At 39.2% G+C, this 26,316-nt stretch overlaps 6 protein-coding genes across 6 annotated transcripts in view; 1 reads left to right on the top strand and 5 right to left on the bottom strand.

Annotated features, from left to right (window-relative positions):
- LOC145450413 (armadillo repeat-containing protein 6-like) overlaps positions 1–5,073 on the bottom strand; it is a 28,063-nt gene extending 22,990 nt beyond the window's left edge. The window contains exons 1-6 of the mRNA XM_080328939.1: positions 4,938–5,073; positions 3,957–4,071; positions 3,163–3,309; positions 2,990–3,079; positions 1,247–1,384; positions 490–642 (exon numbers count right to left, since the gene is read on the bottom strand). Of these exons, the coding sequence (XP_080185065.1) occupies positions 490–642; positions 1,247–1,384; positions 2,990–3,079; positions 3,163–3,309; positions 3,957–4,071; positions 4,938–5,069 (775 nt within the window). The 5' untranslated portion in view covers positions 5,070–5,073. The remainder of the gene's footprint in view (positions 1–489; positions 643–1,246; positions 1,385–2,989; positions 3,080–3,162; positions 3,310–3,956; positions 4,072–4,937) is intronic.
- A 50-nt stretch (positions 5,074–5,123) lies between these two features.
- Positions 5,124–14,272, bottom strand: LOC145450421 (fatty acid 2-hydroxylase-like). Its single transcript, XM_080328946.1, has one exon. It carries the CDS (start codon positions 14,259–14,261, stop codon positions 13,239–13,241), a length of 1,023 nt encoding a protein of 340 aa, XP_080185072.1. The 5' UTR covers positions 14,262–14,272; the 3' UTR covers positions 5,124–13,238.
- A 73-nt stretch (positions 14,273–14,345) lies between these two features.
- LOC145450403 (procollagen galactosyltransferase 1-A-like) lies at positions 14,346–17,532 on the bottom strand. The gene has a single exon (XM_080328929.1). The coding sequence runs from the start codon at positions 17,091–17,093 to the stop codon at positions 15,252–15,254; it is 1,842 nt and encodes a 613-aa protein (XP_080185055.1). The 5' UTR covers positions 17,094–17,532; the 3' UTR covers positions 14,346–15,251.
- Positions 17,533–18,644: 1,112 nt separating this feature from the next.
- On the top strand, positions 18,645–22,223 carry LOC145450396 (GATOR2 complex protein MIOS-A-like). The gene has a single exon (XM_080328922.1). It carries the CDS (start codon positions 19,099–19,101, stop codon positions 21,730–21,732), a length of 2,634 nt encoding a protein of 877 aa, XP_080185048.1. The 5' UTR covers positions 18,645–19,098; the 3' UTR covers positions 21,733–22,223.
- On the bottom strand, positions 22,178–24,076 carry LOC145450404 (uncharacterized). Its single transcript, XM_080328930.1, has one exon. It carries the CDS (start codon positions 24,072–24,074, stop codon positions 22,236–22,238), a length of 1,839 nt encoding a protein of 612 aa, XP_080185056.1. The 5' UTR covers positions 24,075–24,076; the 3' UTR covers positions 22,178–22,235.
- Positions 24,077–24,097: 21 nt separating this feature from the next.
- On the bottom strand, positions 24,098–25,856 carry LOC145450443 (PRKR-interacting protein 1 homolog). Its single transcript, XM_080328972.1, has one exon. The coding sequence runs from the start codon at positions 25,481–25,483 to the stop codon at positions 24,947–24,949; it is 537 nt and encodes a 178-aa protein (XP_080185098.1). The 5' UTR covers positions 25,484–25,856; the 3' UTR covers positions 24,098–24,946.
- Between the last annotated feature and the right edge of the window lie 460 nt (positions 25,857–26,316).

Below are 26,316 nucleotides of genomic sequence, written 5' to 3'. Positions count from 1 at the left end.
TTTGAAGAGCTTCTTGGAGGTACAGAAGTTCAATATATAATTGAATAGTATATTCAAATTGAAATGAAAAACGAATATTTTCGGCTGACACTCGCCAGGGGTAATCGTCAATAACTAGTAGAGAATCGGAAGGAACATTGTATATCAACAATTGTATCACCAAATATGACGTCACTGGCATGGAATTTCGCACAATCGGGCAAAGAGATCGCTCAAGCTCAATACAAGTCTTGGGTGTTGGATATGGAACGGTAGACTTATATGTCACATATGTCAATAATAAGAAGATCCTTCACCAAAAATATGAGATGAGATTATAATTATTATAGAGATTGTAGGCAGGCTGTTAATTGTTAATCCAAAAACGGAGGAAACATCTTGTCTTGGCAATAAAATACATGACATTCCATCGCGCAGTATACTTGCTATTCATTTGAAGGATAATATTACCAATACACATATAATAACTGACTAATTACTATAACGGACCTTTGAAAACGCTGACAAATCTTTCCAGCCCATCGTGGTCAGTAACTATCATCTTTGCGTGCTCGTGAAATTGTCCGAACTCCACCCGGACATCGTCGTCCAGTGTTAGGGCCCGGAACGTACTGCAGCATTCCCGGACAACAGCTGCGTTTTCTTAAAGATTTCACTTGCTTTTCAGTCAGCATATTAGAATTCTGCCAGTTTAAATATTACACAGAAAGAAATGTGATACGATTTATCGATCGTAAATACAAAGAAAATGGATGAGCATAAGATGGCCCAGGAATTCAAATTATTTTGAGTCAAACAGAGACAGACGAAAATGCCTTCGTGAACAGTGCAACATTGTAGCCAGAGGCAAGTAATCTCAAGGATGTCAATTGTATATACATTATACAAACACCCTTGGATAGTGTTGATCAATGTGATCAATTTTCGAAGGGCTCAGATTTTCTCAGAGCATAAGTAGCTTGGACAAGCGGTATGGATAAATAATGCAACTGCTAGTAGGTGGTAGTTTGATTGATCTCAAATCGTATATCCCTGAGATCATAACAGACTACTCGTGTCTTGACAAAAAGAATATGATACACAAGCTTTGTAGAAGTAATGTCTACAGGAAACTTCGAGCTTTTACTGATTCATCATAACACGCTGATTGTGACTACGACAAATAGCAGGTTTCATAAATTTTGAAGGGGCTTGAAACCAATTGATCATTTATCAGGGCAAGATTAGGAAGATATAGTTTTCTCACCAATAAAAGTTTCCATAACTTTCATGAGCGTCGGAATAATTCCCATTTTCACTAGAGTTTGTCGGTTGTTTTCTTGCATGGTACATAAATTCTTGAAAATGCAGCATAGCACCTCGGTCTTTTCAGCTACATCGCTGTCTACAAAACAGCTTAAGTTAAACCCGACATCGTCCAATATCATCCATGAAATTGTTCTGTTGTTTATCCTACAATAGAGTAGGCTACTATAAAACATAACCTAGAACATTGACTTATAGGCAATGTATTCTAACGTAGAGGAACGCAAGATTGACAATTGCAAAATGCATTCTTGGCACCTCAGGAAGAGTAGTAATATGTCATGATAAATTCCCTACCATTCATCACAAAGAATCAGTTTAAAGACACCAATTGTGAGATGATGTGCATGGAATAAGCATTACTGATATCTACAACACATTGGAAGGTCTCTAAAGGCATAAAATCATCAAAAACACAAATCAGTATTGCATCAAGTCATATGTGGTAACAGTTTATTATATACACGTGGTTACAATGCTTTTGTTATGAATTAATGCTGTAGATATCCAGCATGGGCACAGGGCAGGTCACAATGCATGTCAGACGGATTATTGTGATAGCGATAAGAATTCCATGCCCCAAAAGGCTATCAACTCCAGTAAGACTTTGTGGTCACCAAACAAGAAAGATGACTGAGCTGAAAAGTGTGAATCATTATTCATGAGCAGTGATTTCGGTAGTAACGTTAAAAACTAGAATTTCCCTTTTCTTTTGGTTGAGACCGACAAATTCATGAATTTTTAAATCCCAAGGGCAAGCTGTCTACCTCTTAATTTGACATATGTTGGCAACACACCCCGCCCATCTTTAAATATTCATAATTCCTGCATCAGCACTAATACCTAAGTTACCATAGCCAAATGGTAATAATTGCTAGGATAAATCTCCAGTTTTTTCGCAAATGTTGCCTACATGATCATTGCTGTATAGCTATCAGAAGTACAGAAAATTTCAAAGCAGGACCTTCAATAAATGTAGAACTGTGATATATTATTGTCACAAATACATTAAGGTCTGTCCAAATCAAAAATTTAGGCTACGCTACAGCCATTATTTAGAGCAGTGGTTCCCAAACTTTTCAAGCTTGTGGCAAACTAAAATTGATGAAAAAATTTAGGAGCACACAAAACAAAATTTGCTATAAAGCATAGTCATTAGGATACAAATGTTAACATAACTTTTATTATATTTGCACCGATGATGGAATAGGATTTGGAAGCAGACAGCCAAAACTCGACCAATTTCTTTTGCAGAAAGAGCTTTCTTATAAAATGGGCATTTCTGTAAATTAATCAGTTGATATTCTGCTGAAAGATTAATTGATTTATTATGATGCCAGAACGGGTTTCATTATTGCCACATGTGCTTATTTATCAGCTGTTGAAGAAGGTGGAGCGTCTTCAAATCGCGTGTGCTAGTTCCTGTATTTATTTTCCAAAAAATCCAAAGGTTTGGGGATCACTGATTTAGAGCAATCTGTCCATTGAACAGTATTAGGCCATATGATACAACTAGTTTTGTGGTATGTTATGATAGCTCAAGTAATATTGTGAGAAGTTGCTATTTATATATTGTAACACATTACATAACATGAAAACTAGCTTGACACATTCAGTTTTAATATTATTGTATTTCATAAAACTGCAGTTTGGCATACAGAATACTATAAGAGGATATGCATACCTCTTAATTGTTGCAGAAAAAAATCCAAATGTTCCTTAGTTGCTTCATCAGGCTGACCATTCACGAGCGAGCAGTACGCTTTGAACGAATCTGGGGAGTAGGTCAAGCAGTCGTTGTTTTGAGAAGTCACAAGCATACCAGGATGTGTGAATACTTTACATAAGTTGACTGACCTGTCTGATAACAAGATTTCCGAGATGACATGACACACAAGTCGAAGAGCTTCTGGGACACATTCGTTGTTTTACATGCTTGATACCGTTTGGATAAGTCACTGGACAATTCATCCTTCAAATTTCGTATCGTTTCCAGAGTAGATTCTGGACAAGATCAAGAACAGATGGGTTACTATTACTATAAATAGGGAATATCTATGTGTTGAAAGATTTCCCTACTATCGTAAACTAAACACACTGACAATACACAATCATGTCTACCATTCACAAGAAAAAAAAATCTATACAAGGTACATATTAGTTACACATATATTCTTTTCATTGCTATGCCGTGGTAGGGTACGATCCCATGACCAACAATTGCTAGTTTGACCTTATAAAAAGGTTTGCTTTCAAGATACAGATAGCTCACAATTCAAACATGCATCAGTCAAATACAGTGACGTTGTCCAATTCTGTGTTTACCAAAGGAGAATGTAGGCGATCTCAGGAGTTAAGCATGATTAAATTTGAAGTATGTTTCAAATCTTTACAAACTGCAGATCAGAGAATAGTGAATATAGTTCAAACATTCCATATGCATATTGTTTAGAACTACACTAAAGAAAACATCACATCAACGATATATCAATGTGGCCAATGTGGGAATTCGATTAGGCCTACTGCGTTTGCAATGTTCTTTTATTAACTTCTAACCGCATCAACAATGTGATATAATTTGAGCTAAATGGTTGTAAGCACACACAGCTACGAGCAAACCGGCAACAGATTGCAATATAGAAAAACTCCACCTTTATCAAAGCTTTCTTCTTGGGATACAATATCAGATAAGGACTCGGCAAGGAATGCTACCTTATGCTTTCCATTTGTGGGAACTTCCTTAATGATGATGCTAATATTCACACCCTAAAGACAAACAAAGGATCCGGCGTTATGACTCGGGAGAATTTTCATCTTCACAGAAGGATTTCCTTTCGCCTAGTTTTACTCAGGTCTCGGGCATTGGGAAATCATACCATTATGCTGACTACATAGAATAATAGTTGGAATGTACAATCCATAAGTTACGCTATGGCACCGAGATGAAAGTTATGTAAGTAAGGAAATGTGAAGTGAGGCCAGTGAACTAGTAAACGCACTTCATCCCGTATTCCATAATTACCAACGACTTGTCTATATGTTCTGGCATTAAATAATGACAATACTGAATACAGCTAGGAACGAAGAATGTTTATTTTATACTTTTCTCAATGACAAACCCATCGAAGGTATAGGTGACAATAACTTTTTCTTGCATAGCGAAAATTGAAACATGTCAAGACTGTTAACTTAATTGACTGAGGAATTCACTAGAAGTTTCCCTATGAGTACTATTAACCGAAAACGGAATTGCTGTAGTATATGAATTCAAAAGACTTCCACAGATCTCAAACAATAAGTAAGTCATGTGATGTGTGAGGAGAAGAGGTATAAGTACAATAGCTCCACAAAAGAAGACAATGTGGATACGGTAGGTGATTGATATGGTAGACAAGAGATAGGCTTCATTTGGTATGAAATAAAGGATGACATCTATTTTGACCATATTTGGCAATATTACGGCAGTGTGAATAAGGGCCCTGTACAGTTGTATATCAAAATGAACACAGCAAACTTCAGCTGTCATGAAATCATAATTATTAGCTTTTGGTACCAATAGATTCGACATCGCTGTCGAGTGTATGACTACAAAACTCTAAAACGCCATGGCATTCAAGTGAGAATATTGATACCTGAGACTTGAACTGTTCGATTGCATCATCTAATGCTTCTTGAGGTTCCATTTCAAAATCCTCTATATTCTCTCGCACGACATCGTCAAATGTCTCTTGAGATATTGCCTTCAAAGCCTTTGATCCAGTCATTCCAGAGATCTTATTATAGCAGCAATAATTTATGTGTGATAATTGTGGATAACACTGCGAAATCAGAACAATCGAGATCAATATAGTCACAAAGTAGAAGCTATAGATAAATTCAGTCAGGTATCACTAACAAGGATAATATGGCACTGAACGCCAGTGTGACATGGTGGCAAAATATAAGCATATGATATCATGCACACACCTCATATACATGACTTACACATGGTAACATCACCAAAGCCTTGCAGAACCACGAGCAAAACAAATTTAGAATATGTATCAAGTCGGGAGGCGTTAACCCCAACTTTTCAAAACTTGAATTATGATATTGAATAGAAAATTCACAAATCTATCGGTACTGGTAATAAAAGACTACTGTACGAGTTGGCATGATAGTTCTGAAAAAACCATTTCAATTGTCTCCTTTCCCTATATCAAACGTTACAAATACAAGGTAACAGTATTTCAATTCATACAGAGCACACGGCCTTGGTCAACATAGCATGTAAAAAGTTATATCTTATGAAAGTGAAACAAAGTTATGAAAAGATTGGGACCCCGGATAGTGTTCATGAAATGGCTGTTAAAAGCAATAAAAATCATAAGAATACATATGAAATCCGATTCAAGAAAATGTATTGCAGTCAGTATTCCAAGTATCTGGAATAAACTATCATTTCATAACACCTACGACAGTTATGTGTTGGATGTATAATTTCAAACATAATAAAAATGCATTGCATATATGTACATAATAACAGAAAATATGCAAATAATATCAATGGCAAGAAATGCAATTTGCTTTTAACTACGCATGACAAAAATGTACCAGCAAACCAGTACGGTATGCATATTGGTCACTCACTCTAAATACTAGTCATGACCTGAGTTCTAAGTGTCTGAGATGGTTTCAAGGTGACAAACAATTCAAACTTTGAACACGAACGTGCTTCACAATGTAGCCTGCATATTCTGGCAACATTATGGGTATAGCAAATAAAAGCATGCCAAGAGTATTACGGAATAAAAATATTTCCGATCTAAGCATTCATTTCGCCGATTGGAGACTCCTTATCGTGTTGCACATCGATCACAAACGGAGGAGCCGGTGCTCCTTGCTTGGAGTAAAGCTGACAATCCTTAAAGGCACAAGGTGTAGAACGCCAAGCGTAGCGAACCCTTTTCACTCCAGACTGATCCTTGCAAGCTTGGCCCAAAATCTGAATGGTGTCAGACCCATAATCATTTATATCAGACGGCAACCACTCCACAAATCCCGACTCTGTTAAATCGCTGACGTCACAATTGCTACCAAGACAACAGATTTCAAAATTTGATTTTCTTCCATCGTTCACAACCAAGTTATCAGAAGAATACTGCAGTACAACGGTATCAATAACTTGCGCAGCGGCTATCGGCCTTGGCCCTGACTTATCAGGTGATAATTTGAAAATATGATGTAACGCAGCAGAAGATAGCCTCAACCCAACATCCTCTTTATCTCTGATATGGACAGACCCATACGGTGAATCAGGGTCCGCTAAGTCCAACGCAACAGCCATAAATGTCTCGGGCATCGCTGAGTTAGGAACGTATCCAAAATCCGCAGTCTGGTGCCATCTAACTACAGGATATTCCCCATTTTCCGGGGATGATGTGATAGAGGCGAGCTGTACAAAACCAAACGGGAATACCTCATTGGTGTGGCCGTGTGTACCTTCTAACCATGCAGACCTCCAGTCCTTAATCATAGTAGGGAACGAACAATTGTATTGGTCCCTGTGATAAGCAGAATTTGCCTCTCCTTGATACCAAATAGCTCCCTTGATTGTCATATTTAAAAATGGGTGAATCATAGCATTCCATAAAACTGAGTTTTGGTGTGGCGGAGGCACATTCTCTGATTCGGTAAAGAACCGTGACGAAAATGAAATCTTGAAGTTGTTCTCTGCCTGAAGACCACAGGCTGCTAGTGCTTCGGATGACGACCAAGTCTCAACGGGCGTACCACCCCAATTTGTTTCAACAAGACCAATTGGGATTTTGAGCACGTCATGTAAATGACGTGCATAAACCCAACACACTGCAGAAAAAGATTGGGCATTATCTTTTGTAGGAATTTCCCAATTCCTCGATATCGACTTCAGATCGTATAACGGCACATCAGATGTAGTCTGTGCTGCTGTAAAAATCCTAATGTCAGGATACTGCGACACTAGGTCCAGTTCTTGGGAGTAGTTGAACATGTGCGCTATTGGAAACGCCATGTTACTTTGTCCACTGCAAACCCACACATCCCCAAATAGAACATCATGAATTGTGATCATGTTACGCACGCCATTTTTGGTTTCATGTGTAATAGACACATCGGCCTTTGTTCCCGGGGGTAACTGGTCCAGAACGATTCTCCACACCCCTTGCCCATCAATTACATCGTCAACATGCCCGGTAAATGTTTTACCTTTAACAAACAGTTCTACCGTTGAGCCCAAAACGCCATATCCCCAAATAACTGCATTGTAAGGCTCGGCTTGTAGCACCATATGGTCTTGGTAGTAAGATGCTAAACCAAATTTGGCTTCATTGCGGTGGTTATTCCCGATGAACGTCACAAATTGGAGTGTAGATCTGTCACATGACTTCAATAGAAGAATCAGAAACAGAGCAAACAGAAAGTATGCCACAACTTTACCGGAATTGTTACTGGATGACATAACTGCACTGGAAGATGAATCAACAGAAACAAATGTATTACAAGGATACTCATTCATGCATATCTAAAACTGACTGATCTACATTTTTGGTAGCAGGAACCCAACTATATTAGATACGTGGATTACATTGAGAGTTCATTCCAATCACAAAAAAATCCTGATATCAACTAAATAAGTATGGAGTTTGATAGCCAACAAGATTAAGGTGGTAAGGCAAGACAGACTCGTGTCATGGAAATTATACCGTAAACAGGATATAATAATTCACAGGATACATAATTGTTTGATAGACAGGAAAATCCTTGGCACAAGGAGAGCGTAAAAGTCACTGAATGAAGGCCGCCATGATAGAACAGACAGAGGTGAGAGAGACTTATGTCATGGAAATTATATTGTAAACAGGATATAATAATAAACAGGATATATAATTGAATTGTGATTTAGGAAAATCCTTGGCACAATCAGTGAAATGAAGGTCACATTGGTGAACAATGCATGAACCGTTTGAAATGGATAGAAAGGGTCTTAAAGGGGCACTGCACTCTAAATATGGTGTGGTCTCTAATTGAAGGGCATAACGAAAAAGAAAAAAAATTTGGCCGTAGCTGTTTTCTTCAGGACGAAACCATAATGGAGCTGCAATTTATTGAAATTTCCACAGCAACTTCCCGCTCCAGCAGTCACGCAGAGATCGAACTTTATATAGTTGTCAGCCGATGTTATGAAACAAAGAAATTGAATACACTAGGCCCGATTTTGACATAAATCTCCTGACTGAACATCTTCCGTTGAACGCGGTATCTGAACCACCTTGGCGTGTACGACGTATTTCCTTCATAACATCGGCTGGCAACTATATCAAGTTCGATCTCTGCGTGACTGCTAGAGCGTGAAGTTGCTGCGGAAATTTCAATAAATTCCAGCTCCATTACGGTGGCGTTTTCAAGAAAATGGTTAGCTCAAATTTTTTTTCGTTTTGCCCTTCAATTTGAGACCACGTGATTTGTAGAGTGCCGTGCCCCTTTAACTGGGCACAGCCCTTTCTGAATTAAGCAAACACCATGACAATTAATAAATGAATGAGAAAGCCCTATTAATTATCGGCACTAATATAAAGATTATAGAAAGCAACAGTCCCACAGCCTACGCAAGCAGACCACATGTAAACTACTACTCTTTTTAATGAGGGTTATAAAAAGACGTCAGCAATTTCAACTATTTACAATCAACAGAATCTATACATTATAGCCTACAGAACAAACCGTCCCATCTCAAGCTATTATGATTGTCGTGTCCACCTTTCATAAAGTTGCCCATTAAAAATATATAGGTCAATTTTATGATCAAGTTTAGAAGTCCAGTCATGAAAATATGTTACGAATTTGATTTTACTGACCTAGCCTATCGCAGCATACAAAACATGTTTCACAAAGCTATGTACGTTAGGAGAAATGACATTCTGTGATGCCGAGATCAATCCACAGCATTGTTACAAAGTGCAATGACACAGGCATGGTAAAACAATACCAAACAATCTTTAATGTGATATAGAACTTGCATCAATAACGTTGAGGTCATACAAAAGGTATGGTACATATCTGAACTTTCCATATCATTCATACTGTAGTGTAGTCATAACACCCACGTCCTCGATTTCACCAAGCCCTATTATATATTGTAGATGTGATATGTTTCACTCAAATACATAGATTGATCTAAAAGCGCATAATTTGATGCAGAATAAATGTTATGAGTAGGGCAATTTTTTTTTACTTGAAAAAAAGGAAAATTTTGACCTAAAAAAATTGAAAATTTGATATTTTTTGACATGAACAAACTGAATTTGACCAAATTTTGATCTAGCGTATGCAAATTAGGTGTTCTCCCACATAATGTTAAAATTGTACCACTAATCTTTATTTCTGGTTGGAACTGGCTGTCCTAACGAAGTAGTTTGTCCTGAAAAAACGTTTTTAGCTTAGAAACAGACAAATTTTTACATACAAAAACTAGTACTCAAATAACCTAGCCCTATGAAGAATTCCAGTAGTTACAATACATGTCATGGTAGAAATAATCAAAATTTGTTGTAGTACAACCAGATATACTTTCCTACATTCTTGGGTAGAAAGTGTATGTCCTTACTAAGAAGCTTTGCCAAGAATGGAGAAAGAACGTTCAACAGCAGCAGTTATTGGCTGACAACACTCGTGTTGTGCGTACACTGCTGGTGACACACCGTGTTGCTTCATTGTGACAATATTGTCTGTATCACAATTTTTCATCATGCACTGCTTAATATAAGAATGATGCAATGCCCAAGAAGTCTTTCTTCAGTTAGGATATTGCGGTACGTTGACCATAAAATCATGTTTACCTATCCGTTTTATTTCACCGTTTATGATTCACAATGAGCAGACAATTGGCCTTCACAACGGTAGGCCTATAAAGTGACAAATGATGAGTTCACCGACAGTGCAAAATCTACGATACAAACGTAATGCAGACGTCAAAAATTTTTTGACTTTGAACAATTTTGACAAATTTTGACTTAACGCTACAATTTTGACAAATTTCTGACAGGTCAAAAAACTCGCCCAATTAATGAGTAGATTATCGGCAGCATAAGCAGCAAGCATGCATAGATGATGAAGAGAATTGATTGAATCATTTTGCTTCAGTTACACAAAGTACGGTATTACGTGGTCTGTCAAAATAGTTGGAAGTTGGAACCAAACAAATCATTACAATTCATTACATTCCCACTTCGATTTTGGTGCCTTGGAGTCAACTTGTATCAAAATACCGAGTCTGTGCCTGCAGAAGGACTTTCTGTACCCTGTACCTTCTAAAAATAGTACATTTAGCTTAAGCTGATACGATTGTTGATATACAATGTTCTCTCCAATGATTAAATAGTTGCTGACGATTACCCCTGACGAGTGTCAGCCGAAAATATTCCAGTTCATTTCAATACGAATATATTATTCAATTGTACGCCTACACGGTATTGAAGTTCTGTACCTCCAAGATGCTCTTTAAATACATAGGAGTCCCTCCCTGACCCATGTATATGTATGCATCCCGACAATTGATAAGCTTGTTACCATAACATTATCATCAGGTCAAATTTGGATGCTGCAACCATTGGCTAATACCCATAATGTCCAGCGCTCCCTCGCATAAATCCAAATGCTTGCACTTCTCCAATAAAGAACTATCTATATTATAAGTCTACACACCTGCAAAAAATATGACACAATTAACACGATAAAAACTATAATTTCATCGGGTTTCTCTTGGTATCATTAGTTGTTAATTAGTAACAATGCAAGTAAATTCACTACTTATAATACAATAAATTATTCTTATTCACCATGATTCAGCCAACATAACATACTAGCTTAATTGTACCGTAAACATACCGCAATTACCATAACAAGCTACCATTCACATATCCGTTTTGACACTGACGAACAAAATGACACAACATATACAGTGGGCACAATTTCAAAAATTGGAGTTTTGGAGACGTCTAATGCTTCAGTATAGGATTAGGACGGCAGTGGAGTCTACAATGATGCAGAGCATTATCAGATTAACGCATAACATCGAGGCTGGTACCGTGATACATGTATGCTTTATACATACATAGCCTGGGTTAATGGTGCTTTTCTTATAGTGCATCGCTATTATACAATTATAACATACAGTAACTATGCCATCATACATTGTACCCACAAAGCAACTTACAGTTCATCGACGACATTACATGGTTTGAAAAGGCACAAATTATATTACCGGTACTAGTTCTATAAGCGAGAGGCAAAAAGTTGTATAAGTAATTTTACGCAACTGTTTTTCCAATTCGATTCAATGACATGCTTACGGTAAATAATTCTCAAACATGCATAAAAGTATATGTTATATGTTCTTAGAAAGGCAGTTACGCACAGAAACTGACCGATGACATCTACTATCTCAGAACATTGTGAAACAAAATATCATAAAATGATGAAGGACTGAAACATGCGAAAAGTAGGTGAAAGGGAATGTGATTACAATATAAATGGTCAATGCAATGATCACCCTTAGTCAATCAATTAATATAATATTTTCTTCGAAATGAGGCATATTCAGTTATTAAAGCCAAGTAGGCTCAGTCGGACACTTTCACTAATAATTGCCACTATTCAGTAGCAAAAATGACTGTCACACTGATATATATAAGACACACTAATACACAATATTTACTGTAAATTTCATTGAGTTATGAGCGATAAATGATCTATCCACAATGGACTGCCCCGGCTAAACCAATTTACCCTAAATTTTAATGCATCTGCGGCAAATTACCCTGGTAAAAATGAGTAATGGCACTATGGCAGATATTGGAGAAGCCAAACAGTTGAATAGTGAGGTGACAATGGATTTCATGTTGATGTTTGACAAAAAAAAAACTTCAGGGATTATAAATGATGCCCCGTTACATGACTAAGTACTGAAGTTAACACAATACAAACGTCAATTTGAGAGCAATTACGGTATTGATGGGAGTTTGACGAAAACAGTTGGAAATGAGTGCTGGTCGATTAACTCGTGATTACCTCGATTTGGAACATGCACGGGACTAATCAGTGCGAAAACGCAAACACGTTGCATCACATACAAGTGAAACATGCCATTATTTCATTCTATAGGCTAACTAATAGGAGAAAGCAAGAAACCAAACCCCGAACTTTACATAGACGTTCTGCTGGAAATTTTGCATAGGGGTAAATTTGCTAACAAAAATATGGTCAACCCGACATCATTGATGATGAAATCAATAGACACGGGTCAATTCGATCGAGGTCCTCAACGGTCCACAATATAGAACTTAAACAAAATGTTGCAGCAATTGAAGAAATTTCTTGTGCTCAAAAGGGACACCCCCTGCTAGTTTTAAAGTGACGCGTTCCGTGCAGTTATGCAGAAGCAAAGTGAAACTGCAAAGACGGACTAAAAATAGGCTTCGACATCAAGCTATCATTTTCTACGCTAGCTAACAGAATCCGTAAGATAGGAATAGGGAAGAATTAACATGAGTCATTGCCAATTGTAGAATGGATAAATGACCGAACACAATCTAAAAAGATCCCAATTTGTCACAAAATCGCCAGCAGGCAATGATGTATTTATAAAGATGCAATGCCACCAATTCTATTACTATTCACAAGAATGTATCAGTGATTAGCCCATGATTGTCGAAATTTTATGGACACCAATGCTGCATATGAGACATTTGAGGATATACATATGAGCCTGCTGTCGCTGTGTGTTACATAGACCATAACAACACATTGGACAAGTGCTTCGATCATTGCAGAGCAACCTCGCTCTGAAACAACAGTTAAAAAGAACTTAATAGATGGGTGATAAACAACGTGAAGATGGTTAGAACAAGCATCGGAAGCTATTCGTACTTCTTAACCTTTGTGAGTAATGTGTTGAAAGGGTAATCCCAGAGCCTACTTGATATCCCAAACCCAAGTTCTGGATTCTGAAAGTGATGTCTCACGTGGTATGCCCGTAAGTTATAGAAATATCCGCCCTTAGATGGGGACCCATAATGCAAATAATAATGGGTTAAATCATAAGCCAAGTAGCCAGCAAGAATGCCTGCAAGGACGGTGTGTCTGACTGGTGTGTCTAAGAACACAGCCAATAGCGAATACAGCATACTAGCCATTACAACAGCAGGAACTACAGGAAACACCAACCTTCCTTTATCAAAAGGCACCTTGTGGTGTTGCCCATGCAGTAGAAAGTGCAACGTGATTAGCCAGTATGACGACACAGGTGGGCTGGCGTGGAACAACCACCTGTGCAGGGCGTATTCCAAAAAGGTCCACGCGAATATCCCGAAAACAAAGCAAGGAATCATCACTACGTTGGAGCACGTGAAACTAATGAACGGTAAGGATTGAAAGAACACTATCTCACTGTAACCGCGGTACGTCGTCAGCAAAATCATGACTATAACCGGTATCCAAAACACCGGTATCACATACCAGTTGGTGCTGGAAAAGTATTCCACAAAGTCACTCTTGAACAAACGCAGGGGTCTGTCGACTGGCGAGTCTACCCAGTCGTGATATTTAGCCCCTAAATGTCCGACTTGCCATACAACAGGCTCTGACCAATTCACCAAATCTGGTGTCTGCGGGATCTCTTTACTCGCGTTTTCATCTTTCTCTTCCACTAAATCCCCGACGTAATGTTGCTCTAACCATCTGTAAGCGTTCTCGCTGTGTTTATGAGTGCCTTTCTCCATAATCGTGGATACATCCTTTCCATGCCATTTCGTCACTATCTCTTTGCCTCCAGGATGGATATTAACAAAATTCGATATATCAAAAACGCGTCGGTTCTTCACCAACAAGGTACGGTTGTCCTTTTTAGCGCTTTCAACGTCTTCCTTCGTAAATTGTGGCATTGCCTGGTCTTGATTATTCAGCCTTGTCACAAGGCCACTTAAAAAGAATGAAGAACACAAGCCAAAAGTCTGAGACAGACTTAATCTGAAAAAGTTTGCAGTGTTAAGTCACATTTCAGTCGCTTTGAGAATTGCAACAGAACAGTACATGTGCGGCATAATTTTGACAATTTTCAGCGGAAAGAATATGGCAGTGGAGCATCTATAAAAATCGGCAGAATAGGCAATAGTGTTCTTTGCAAAAAACGTCTTATTATATATAAATGATTTTGTAACAACTTCTGTGCGTGCTATTATGATCCAACAATTTCACCAAGACATGAATCACGAGTAGATATAACCAATTATGTACAACCAGCATAGTGCTAAATTTTGATATTACCTTTAGCATGAGTCTCTTGTAAAATGATTAATAATTATCTATTCACAATATCTGGCTACAGATTGAACAGAGTATATAAAATATACGGTAGTATAAAGGATGTTTGACTAGGCCATCAAGTCAATAGATTTAGATTAGACGATGTATCATGCACATACTATTTTCAAGTTTAACTGTGGTCGATTTTGTAACAAACGTAGAAATATACGTAGACATGTTGAAATCGAGCAAAATATTGATAGAAAGGAAACATTCATCCTGTGTAAATGCGTAATAACTGGTAGCAAAAATTGTCACAGTCTCCCTTCAATGCATAATGATTGAATTCACTCCATTGTACCTATGTGGAGTATATCACAATAAATGATCTCATTATTTAGTATGATCTCATTAATCAGTTTAAACTGTTGTAAGATCTCAAATCATTATTTTTACTGCATAAAATAATCAAGTAAAAAAATTATGTTCTAGGCTATATAAAATGGTCATTGGTCATTATAAATTCCTTATACAAAATGCTCAAGAGCTCAAAAGTTCATCATTTCATTCAGCGTAGAGCTATCGATATTAGCTTGGGAGAATTTTGAAGTACGATACTTATATCTGCGTTATAATTCATTCTTAGCGCGGTGATGTGCAACTTTATCATCTGTTATTTTTACGTCATCCGCACTTTCATCATTTACATTTACATCCACCTCCCACACAGATGATGTCTCGGTGTCACTAAAATAATTGACGTCTTTTGTGTAGTGTGTTGGATATATGTACAGTGGATCAACGGACAGGCCAATTAGATCCCTACGTGCAAAATTTTCAGAATATTCGTCTATCGGATGTTTGTCAAACATAATTGGGATATATTCATCAACAGGCACCATACGAGACAAAGGGTCTGCGTCTTTCAGTTTTTCTGCTCCGGATTTCGACAGCAAATATCCTATAGTCCAGTAGGAATACCCCGCTTCTACTAAACCTTCAACTTCCGTGATAGGGAACTCATCCACATTTTTCAATTTTTTCCGTCCAAGATATATCAAGTCCCATTTCAAATTGGCGGCCTTTATTCGCCCCATTAAATCAGTCACCTTACGGACAAATGACGGTTGGAATCGAACGTCGTCCTCCAAAACAACGACATGCGCATAATTCTTTTCAATGACATCGTCCCAAATGTGAAAGTGGCTCATAAAACATCCGATTTCGCCCCACGTTAGGGTACGTTGAGAATAAGGATCTATAAACCCTGGAAGCATGTTAATGCCCATTTCAGCGAGATAATCTTCACCCAAAGTCTTGCTGTCGACGGCATCAAAAATGGTGTAATCAATGCCTTGCATTTTCAAGACTTTTTTCATGCGCGAACGCCTATCTTTGCGTCTCTTCAGATTGATAACATATATTTCATCAAACCCTAACTTCGTCGGGGTAAGGACTTTTTCTTGAATGTAAGCAGACTTCTGCATTTCAATTCCAACTCCAACAGGCGGTTCTGTCATTACTTCCATTCTCAAATGTATGAATGCGTCAGAATCATCTTCTAATGATTTAGATTCGTCCAAAGGTACTGGCATGTATCCGTAAAACACAGTATTGTCGACATACATCTCAACGCCTACAGATTTGCAATGGCTTGCAAAAATAATGATGTCATCCAAATCATATTTGTAATCTTTGCGGAGAGGCAGAAATTGAATCTCTCTTGACTTCCTCTTCCGGAGATCAATAAGGTAGGTTGAATGAATTAAAGCAACAGGAAAGGTCCCGTTAATCTCATTATTTCTTATTGGAAAATATTCATCGGTCCTTACATAATATCCCTGATTGTTCATACCTCCCCAAAAATTTGTATATGACGATGGAGAGTAAAGCATCGGTGCAACTAACACCTTATTTTTATCAATTAGATGACGAATCGTAGAAGGATTCATAAGAATGTTATCAGCATCCACATAAAAAATGTAATCGGCCCACATTTCTCTGGCTTTTATTAATGCTCTCTGTCTCAGCTCCAACATCCTCAAGTGACGTTCTGTAGTCCAAGACAAATCGCTTTTCTGTCCAGGATAATGCCATGCTCCAGTGTCTATTTCCGTTTCTACACTCTTATATTGTGACCGCACACCGGAAACCCATGCGTCTATCTGAGATGCCGAGTCATCTTTCGTGTGATCACATACAATCCATAAGTAAATTCGTTTTTTGTCATAATCCAAATCCTCGATAGCCTTGAAGAAGTAAGGTAGAGAATGTTCCTTGTTCCTCACAAATATCGGGATGAAAACCGTCTCATCTAAGTATTCCGAGAATTTGTTATCCGTGGTGTAAGAAAACAGCCTTTGGCGCGCACTTTCCTCGTAGCTTGGCTCATCGGTAGCCAAGGCTTGCTTAGTGACACAGCCTTGTAGCGGAAAGAACAGGATACAGACGCAAAATATATTCAATCTCATATTACACACCTGTAAGCATCCGGAGATTATAATTGCTCACATGCAAACTGCTATAACTCACACTAACGTTACGCGCGAAGTGCATTTTGGTGATTACGCAACGATATTTCAAGCATACTGAATATAAACTGTCGGAAGCTACACTAATGATAGTCTAAACCGTGAATCTCGAAAACGACGGCTGTGACAGCACCGCAATATCTAATAAGCATGGTAATGACATGAAGACTGCAAACGATTAATGCAGACGGATACATTCCGCACGAATTGAGCGACGGCGGAAACGAACGCCCATTAACAACCTATTTCTTATGGTATGCGGGCCAAAATAGCGTGACGGCAATTACGCAACAACTGATTCTCGCTCATTATTACTATTATAGAAATCATTCCGACTCTCCGCGCTCCTAATCTTCGCTACAGACCGTCACAAGACCCGGTCGATATTTTCAGCAGCACCGCGTCTACAAATACACCCACCTCGGCACCTTGACAATCGCATCGTTGCAAAGCATTATCAACGGTCGTCACGTGAAGGAGGCATGGAAAGTCGGCGCTACGTTTGCATAGATTACTATTTATTCCGATTTGCCATAAGCCCTTTCGCATCACCTGGCGGGTCGGAATCGAACTCAAAACTACGATTTCGATGTGAGACGAACAGCGCACCCTTTTGGTGAATATTTCCATTGCCGACGTGATGCTGAATTTTCAATCTAGCTGACATGGCAATGCTTCAGCAGTGCTTCTGCTTTTGGTTCAAACTCCTGATGATTATATCGCCTGATGCAGGTGTTATTGAGAGGTATTGTGAAATTAACTGACGAGGGAAATATAATCCATCAATTTGCCCGTAGAGGCTCGAGGGCATGTCAAATACTTTTTCATGTAGACTACAGACCAGTGGTTTTCATCATCATCATCATTGGTTTCAACCACTGATCGGTGGACCGGCGAATGTATTCCGATTTTATTGTTAATTGAAAAACGTTGAGCTTGAAGACTTTTCGATAATTAGAGAAATGAAACACCATTAGAATGTCAGTGTTAGAATTAGAATGTAATTTGACGAGATGTAACGTTTATGGACTATATAGGCTACGGTACTTTCGACTTGTCCCAAGCTAAGAAGTCTTTTTTAACAAAATTCGACAGTACAATTTTTAGCGACATTATGATGAATAGAATCTAGCAAACAGCCGACATCGAGGTGATGGTTTTAAGGGGGCTCTGCCTTGCAGAATATTCAGTAGTATCAAAAAGATAGCAGCGGTAAAATTCTCGAAAGTTGATTCAAAGTTTCAAATCTCTGTTTTGAGTTGCATACTTTTGTTAGATTTACAATCTGGGTTGGTTTTGATTGTTTAATGTGAAGAAATTTGCATCTTCTAGTTCATAGTGCTAAATATGGTTCATTAAGTAGATTTGCATGCCAATTTCGGGTCATTTTGATGTAGTACTGAGCAGAATCTAGCCTAAAAGGCCATTCTTTCAAATATTTCATTGATTCAAAATAACTTGGTAATTGCAAAATAATGAAAAATAGACTTAGTTGAAACAACTTTCCGTCAATGAAACTCTTACCTCGGAATAGTATATTATTCGGGTTCATTTCAATAGGAATATACTATATTCAGTAATATTGTACTGCAATAAAAATTGTTTATGATCTTATTTAATTGCGTTGCCACTGGTAGAAAAAGGACTTCAAATTTTCCACATGCATTTTGTGATGTCATATGTTTTTACTGCATCAAAATGAATCGGCAACGACAGGTTATTAGAATTCCCCCCACCCATATTTGAATTCACTTCAAAATGATGATCTTGGCTATGTCTATGATTATTTAGTGTATTGAGAGCTCATGTAATATAGGCCTCATGAGCATTCCTAACGGAATCAGCATTTGTGTAAAACCAACTGATGAATTTGTGAACCTGCAAGTATATTAATGAATTTGTGTGGTTTTTACATCATCTGTCATTGCATTGCAGCAATTTACACATGAAGTTTCTAGCTAATCCATCACGGAAAGGTCTTCTGGCCTTGGATGTGGACGATTCCATAAAATTTCTTCATTTGGATCCATCCTCCAATGAATATGACGGGGTACTGACAAAGAACGACTTCAACCTTACATCTGCCACCCTGCCGGATTTACCTCAGCATGTCGACTCTTGGAATATTAACTGCATGACATGGTGCTGTTTGGGAAAGTCCACAAATCCTATTTCATTGGCTGTGGGATTGGAAAATGGAAGCGTTTATATGCTTTGGCCCAGTTACCCGGAATCATTGACTTCCAACCATATTCTCCTGTATCAAGCATCGAGGTCTTGCAAAGCACTGGCTTGGAATAAAATGCAGCCAGAGTATTTAGCTTTTGGATTTGATAAAAGTCGATCTGAGTCCTCCTTAATTGTTACTAATCTGCTCAAAGAAGGACCAAAGAAAGAACACGTCACTGGACTTATTGATAATAAATTGAGAGGACAAACAGAATCGTGCTTTTCGGAAGCCGTAAACTCAATCATGTGGTCTGACAGAGAACCTAGGACATTGGTAGCGGGTGTTAATGGAAAATTCCTTCGTTTGTATGACATGAGATCGTTTCGTACTGCGAGTCAAGTTGTGAACACAAAATCTGTGTTCGGATTATGTCAAGATCCTTGCTTGGACAGTCGGTTTGCTTCGTTTTATGAAAACCAAATTAATGTATGGGATCTGAGAAGCTTTTCCAAACCAGCCGCAACCATATCGACAAGGGGCAATGTAATTAAAGCAGATTGGTGTCCCACTAGAAACGGTTTCCTAGCTACTATATCTAGTGGGTCGGGTGAACGGAACGTTGTGCGTGTGTATGATACGTCCCATGCTGTAGTTACTGACAGTGAATCAGATATTGTTTACCGACATGTAGAACAAATCGTTAAACTGCCTTTAAACGCAAGTGAGAAGACAGCATCAATTGCATGGCTGCCTTATTCAGAAAATCGACTTGTAGCTGTAACCGATTCTGGAATTGTACACAGAATGAAAATACCTGAAAGAATATCTTTGAACTGGACTAATCAATCTGAACTTGTCACCGCTTGCAAGCATATTCACCAGTATTTTGGCAAACAAAAGCAAGCCTCCGACGCAGCAAACTTGCTCGACATCGAACAGATCATATACAAGAGATCCAAAAATGGATACGGTCTCGATCACTCGAAAGACCACGGAAACTCCAAAGTGAATTTAGAACCAGATAACACAAGCTTGCGACTATTTTGGAAATGGATAAAGCTTGCAAAAGAAAGTTACCCTATCTCTGTCATGAAAGACACGAAGCCAAACCTCAGCCATGGCGGCAGACCACCGTGGGGACGGAGTGCAAGCTCTACTACAGTACTGAACAGTAGATTTTGTGGTCTCCAGAAAGAGCTGAAGCAGACGAGCAGCTCAGGTGTATCATTTTCAATTATAGGAGTTCCATCTTCATCATGCTCCATATATTCCAGCGAACACAGGAGAAGAGCGTTGAACATGTGTGATTGGTACAGTATATGCCAAATCAGAAAGGACTCGACTGAATTCAAGATGTCCCTGTCTAAATTAAAAAATCTGGAACGAGCCGCTGTGTTAGCGTTGTGGCATTTAGACATGCAATTGGCGATTAGTATACTGAAAAATTGTAACGGTGACATGGCCTATCAGTATGCTGTAGTCGCGATGGCTTTCAGTGGCTATGCAGCTAATGACACGACACCGTTATGGAGAGAAATGTGTGACAACCTCCAAAGAGACATGCCGAGCCCGTATTTCAGAGCTGCGTTCGCATTTTTGAAGGCTTTAAAAGAGCCGAAAGTTGATTTCAGATCGATTTTAAAAATGAGAGAGGTCAGTATCTCGGACCGCATTGGGTTCGCTTGTATGTACTTAGACGATGAGAGCCTTTCAGTAGTTATGGATGAATTGAGTGATGATGCTGCGAAAAATGGTTGCTTGGACGGTATTATCGCTACTGGACTGACAACAGATTTGGGCATTGAACTCCTGCAAGCGTACATTGACAGAACAAAGGACGTCCAAACTGCCGCCCTTGGATTAATACAGGGAGGGTCATCTGATATTACCCGGAATCAAAATGCCGGTTTCATAATTAATAGTTACAGAAAACTGCTGGATTTATGGCAACTATGGAAAGAGAGAGCGTGGTTCGACACAGTCTTGGGCAAGCCCAATTCCTCGCAACGATCCGAGTATACTTACCAAGGAATATCCGTGCTATGCAATTTCTGCGGTAAAGGCATAATGCATCCGAAATTTTCCGTATCTCGAGGTCGCGGGATAAAGATTCAGGGTAGCGGAAACGCCAGCAAGCCTATAAGCTGCCCGCAATGCCGCAAACCTCTGCCAAGATGTTCCATTTGCTGTTTGGGACTAGGCACGTCGCAAGCGGATAGCGAATTCGAAGACGACCCGTACCGAGACGGTGTCATACTTGAGAATTCCTTCACTTGGTGCTCATCTTGTCAACATGGCGGCCATCGGCAACACATCAAGGAATGGTTTACAGCACACAACGACTGCCCTGTGTCCGGATGCTTATGCGACTGTCGCAATTGCGTCTCGGCACTGAATTTGTTGACATGATTGTCACCTGCAGCATGATAATCAACTTCTACTTTGCATTAGGCTAAATCAGTGGTTCTCAACCTGTGGTGCATACAGTAACTGTATTTCTTTTTCAAGAAAAATGCCAGTTTCACAAATTGCAGAGGTTATTTTTTCCAATCTAAGAGACATCTTCATCGAATGCAGTTGCATGCTTTACGCATCATTTGACTAGGTTGCAGCCCACCTAAATGAGCTTGCAGAGAAGAAACATGATGGTCCATAATTCTACGTACATTTGGAGTGAATTCGAGTTTTTTGTTAAATTGTTGATACGCACTCCAAGAAAAGTTCGAGAACCACTGCTCTACATGGACTACTTGAGGCATACTGTATGAAATTATGTCACCTCATATACTACTAATACAAGCACTTGAAATAGGTAAGAAACTGTCCCCACCCTTGTCAAATGACTTTCAGACTGTAAGGTCTATGAATCAAATGAATAAATTCGCAGTCAGCTACTTCAATGAGGAGTATTGCTAAAGATTACTAGTATCAGAATCGACAGGGCCAGGTGAAAACGACAATTTCATAGGTGCAAAATCGCCACCGGGTGAATCCGTGTCCATAGCGACACTAGCAATCATATTATGCGTCGGTGTTGGCTGTGCTAACTCAGCCGGCAGTGTGTCGATTGGTTTATGACCGGACACTGCTCTCAATTGAGAAATCTGTTTGAGCACGGCACTCCCCTCTTCTCGGACGGAAGGGAATTCTCGGCACTTGTGTGCGTAATAGGTGGCTGCTTCGTAATTTTTTGTCGTCTTCAAGTGGTAATTCGCAAGAAACACGTAAGCGACCGTGTGTGCTTTTGTATCGGCGACAATCCCATGTTCCTCAAGTTGCCAGAGATATTTGTCGTAATAATATGCAGCCCAATCGTTTTTATCTTCATCTTTATACAGTTTCGCAAGTCTTACATGAGCCATCCCTTCTATATCTCCGACAGCGGCAGTCTTCCTGTAGCACATCTTGGCTTCTTCCGTGCGACCCAGCGCTTCGTAGGTTTCTCCCAAAGCCATAATCATGCGAGAGTCGAAAGGACGCAACCTATGAGCGTGTTTGTAGTAATACAGAGAATAAGACGGCATCTTCAACAGCTCGTAGGTTTGCCCGAGTCCATACCATGCTCTATAGTCACGCCTGTTCAAATCAACAGCGTTACGATATGCTTGAATAGCGGCAGACGTGTTGCTGACCTCTGTGTATTCGTGCCCCATCAGAGTCCACGCTCCTAAATAATTCGGATCGAGCTTGAGAGCTCTTTGAAAGTATATAACTGCTTTTTCATGGATAACTCGCATGCTGTAATAATTTCCAACGATACAGCATGTCTCAACACGATATTTGTCGACTTCACAGCAATGATGCGCTAAATGCGCAAGGTCAACTTTACGGTCTTTTACGTAATACATGTTAGACAAGATATCCATATGTTCAATGCGGTATGGATCTTCTCGGTGCAATTCTTCCAGCATTGTGATAGCTTCGTCAAATTCTCTCTTGTTATGATGAGCTATTGCTTCTTGCGTTTTGATGTGTATACTCTCATTAAATCCGGATAGTTTGAGATCATTGTATATCGGGAATGCGTCATCGATATTGACTAAATCAACGTGTGTAATTGCATAGAAGAAGTCTCTCATCCAGTGTTTTGGAAGGTGTAGATTTGACAACATATTTTGATCTGCGATCACATTAGATAGCTCATACCAAGCACTCCAATTCATGGGGTATGCTTTAACGGATTGACACAAGATGTCAGTAGCTTCACTCTGTTGCGCCAAACCTTCTGACGTCTTTTTCAACACAATTCCGTAGAGATATAATCCAAATGAATCCAACTTATTGCTTTTATGCTTTTTAGAAAGTTCCATTCTCAACACGCGCAACTCTTCGTTTTTAGAGTGCACTCTGTTTGAAGTGGAATGGTCGTCTATGCGTCCCAACTGTTTCTTTCTCAGCGCAGATTTATATCTCGAGTACATGTGTAAAAAGTATCCAATATTCGAAGTATCTTGTGCCAAAAAGAAAGCTGCTCTATCATACTCCCCGAGATCGAAGTATGACTTAGCAACAGCGAAATTATCCAGTTCGCTTCTAGAGCGTGTCTCCTCAGCATCAACATCACCAGTAACGACGTATCGTTGATTCTCTTCATCTCCATCTGGTTTCTCTGGTTCACATTTTAAGGAGAGCGATTGTTCCGCGAGCCATTTCACAGTCTGTAACAGTCCCCTCGATTGACAGGATCGCAGAGCACATTGCAATTCATATTTCATGTGCCGCGGATTACATTTTCTGCATATAGTAGGCATGGCGGAAAGTGATAACCTATCGCCTGGCCAATTAAAAAAGCAATGTTAAAATGTAACCAACCCGCACTCGGATTGTACAAGTAACACAATATTAATACCATCAGAGACTTGGAATAATGATCAATAAAACTGACAATTGAAATTGTAAATAATATTAGGCTCATGACTTTTGATTCATCACTGTTCATGTCCAAATGAAACAACATCAACTCTTGGATTCGTCGCTCGTCGGCACAATCATTTACTATTCCTCTCAAAAGGCATACCATTGCCTACAATAATTCACCCAGAACTGTATCCTAATATGATCCACATTGCAACTTTTTGGATCTGTGGACGTCCACCCCAAAAATCGCAATACATCTATTGCAAAATTGATACGGACCAATATTTGTAGGGATAAAACTGGAAAAAGTACAATCCTGAATTTTTACAGCTCAGGCAGTATAGTCCGATTCTCAATTTCAAGAATTTACTATACAGTCAGGGCACTGAAACACCCAGACATCGGCATTGTTATGAAGATTGAACAATCTCACCGCACCAACGACTCCACAATGATAATACCGATATGCATACTTTTTTGAGTCAGAATGGAACCGGCCATTCTAGGAATCGCTCAAAGTTGGAAGACATCATTTTAAGAGTGATCTAATAGTTTGAACACGATATATCCAATATAAAAAGCTGCGCGGTCAATTAGGCCGCCATAGAGCAGATGATTAGATGAACCAGATCAAGTATGCAGGGTCTGATTTACAAGATACGAGATCGAGCTGAAGGTTTTAATGCCTGCACGAGCCCGTTGCTGCCCCGTTTCGAAGGCTTTCTCACCGCTATGTGAAAGATATTAAGTCTTGTTAGACAGACGCTTATTTCCCACCCATAACAAAACTCTGTTCTTCTTTTTCCTCTTTCTCATCTTCATCACTTTCCCGCTGCTCTTCCTCCTTACCGTTATCTTTTTGCTGATCTTCGAGTTTCTTCTTCTTGAACTGCATTTTTTGTTTCTTCCTCTGTCGCTTTGCTCTTTTCTTTGCGGTCGCTCTCTCCGCCTTTTCTTTATTCGCTTGTACAAGCTGCTCATATTCTTGATCCAATTTCTCTTTCTTTTCCATCTCACTGTGAAAAGCTTCCCTCTGAAATTCCCTCCGTCTTATGTGCCTGTAAACGTGAAATTCCCCACTCCCTGCACCCGCACTGGAGCCCATAACATCTCGAACGAATTCGGGGGCATCTCGGGGCTTCCAAGCTTTCTTTGCCTCCGGAATGAAGACAGGTTTGTCAGGTTTTCGCATGAGTTTATCAATTTTCAAGCGTTGCAAGTCTACATGTGTTTTCGGGGGGTTTACCTTTTTTTCCGCAGCTTCCTTTGATATCCATGCCTCGTTTCTGACATATGTGTCCATTTTATTGATCAGTCTTAAATGAAAATGACAAAGCGTTAAATCACAAATTCAGATTAACGCCTTTTTTTGGTTTCAGTCTTTCTCTTTTTATTTCGATTTTCTTTATGCGCCGCTTGAGGATTGTTTCGTATCTGATGGTTATTTTCACTTGAATGATCAGCAGAAAAACCGTGGTCTTCTGGAACGAAAATCACCGCGAGTATGCAGATTATTTGGAATATGCCACCGACGAACAGTAAATACCGCAATAATACGTCAAATGTCGATTCGGTTGGGATCAAAGAATTAACATTTACTTCCTCCATCAACACTTTAGAGCCGCAAACTACATCAGCCCGACAATCGAAGAATCAAATCCATCACCTGTCAATCTCTGATCTACCGCTAAAACTCGCCACTGTGATTCTGGCAGAAAATACAGAATAAAAATCGTCGGATTATAAATTTTCATCCGTTCAAGGCGCGCTATGTATCATCATCACCATCATTGGTTTATTAGCAATTTTATCAGTTCAATACACCACAAAAATGCGATACAATGAAAAGACAGGAAGATGTCGAAGCGACAAGGAGTAGTCTATGGAATCTGACACCCACCTTGGCCTAGGCGATGTAAAGAGGAGGCATGTACACTGGATGAAAGTAAAGAAGATAGTATAGAAAAAGAATGCGACAAGAAATAGGGCGGCATGTCATGGGAAGCGAGATCGATAGGTCAGTCGTGGTCCGGTAATCTTGAGGATGGACTGTATTTATTTAGTAGTAATTGCTTGTATATGTACAACGCGATACAAAAGATCCAATGCAATGTAATGGACAGATATGAGGATCAT

Source organism: Botryllus schlosseri, chromosome 11 (genome assembly GCF_051294905.1).
Source record: "Botryllus schlosseri isolate E-star chromosome 11, Bs_hap1, whole genome shotgun sequence".
In the NCBI taxonomy this organism is placed as follows: domain Eukaryota; kingdom Metazoa; phylum Chordata; class Ascidiacea; order Stolidobranchia; family Styelidae; genus Botryllus; species Botryllus schlosseri.
Note: the sequence above shows the minus strand (reverse complement) of the source record. Positions and strands in the feature narration are given on the sequence as shown.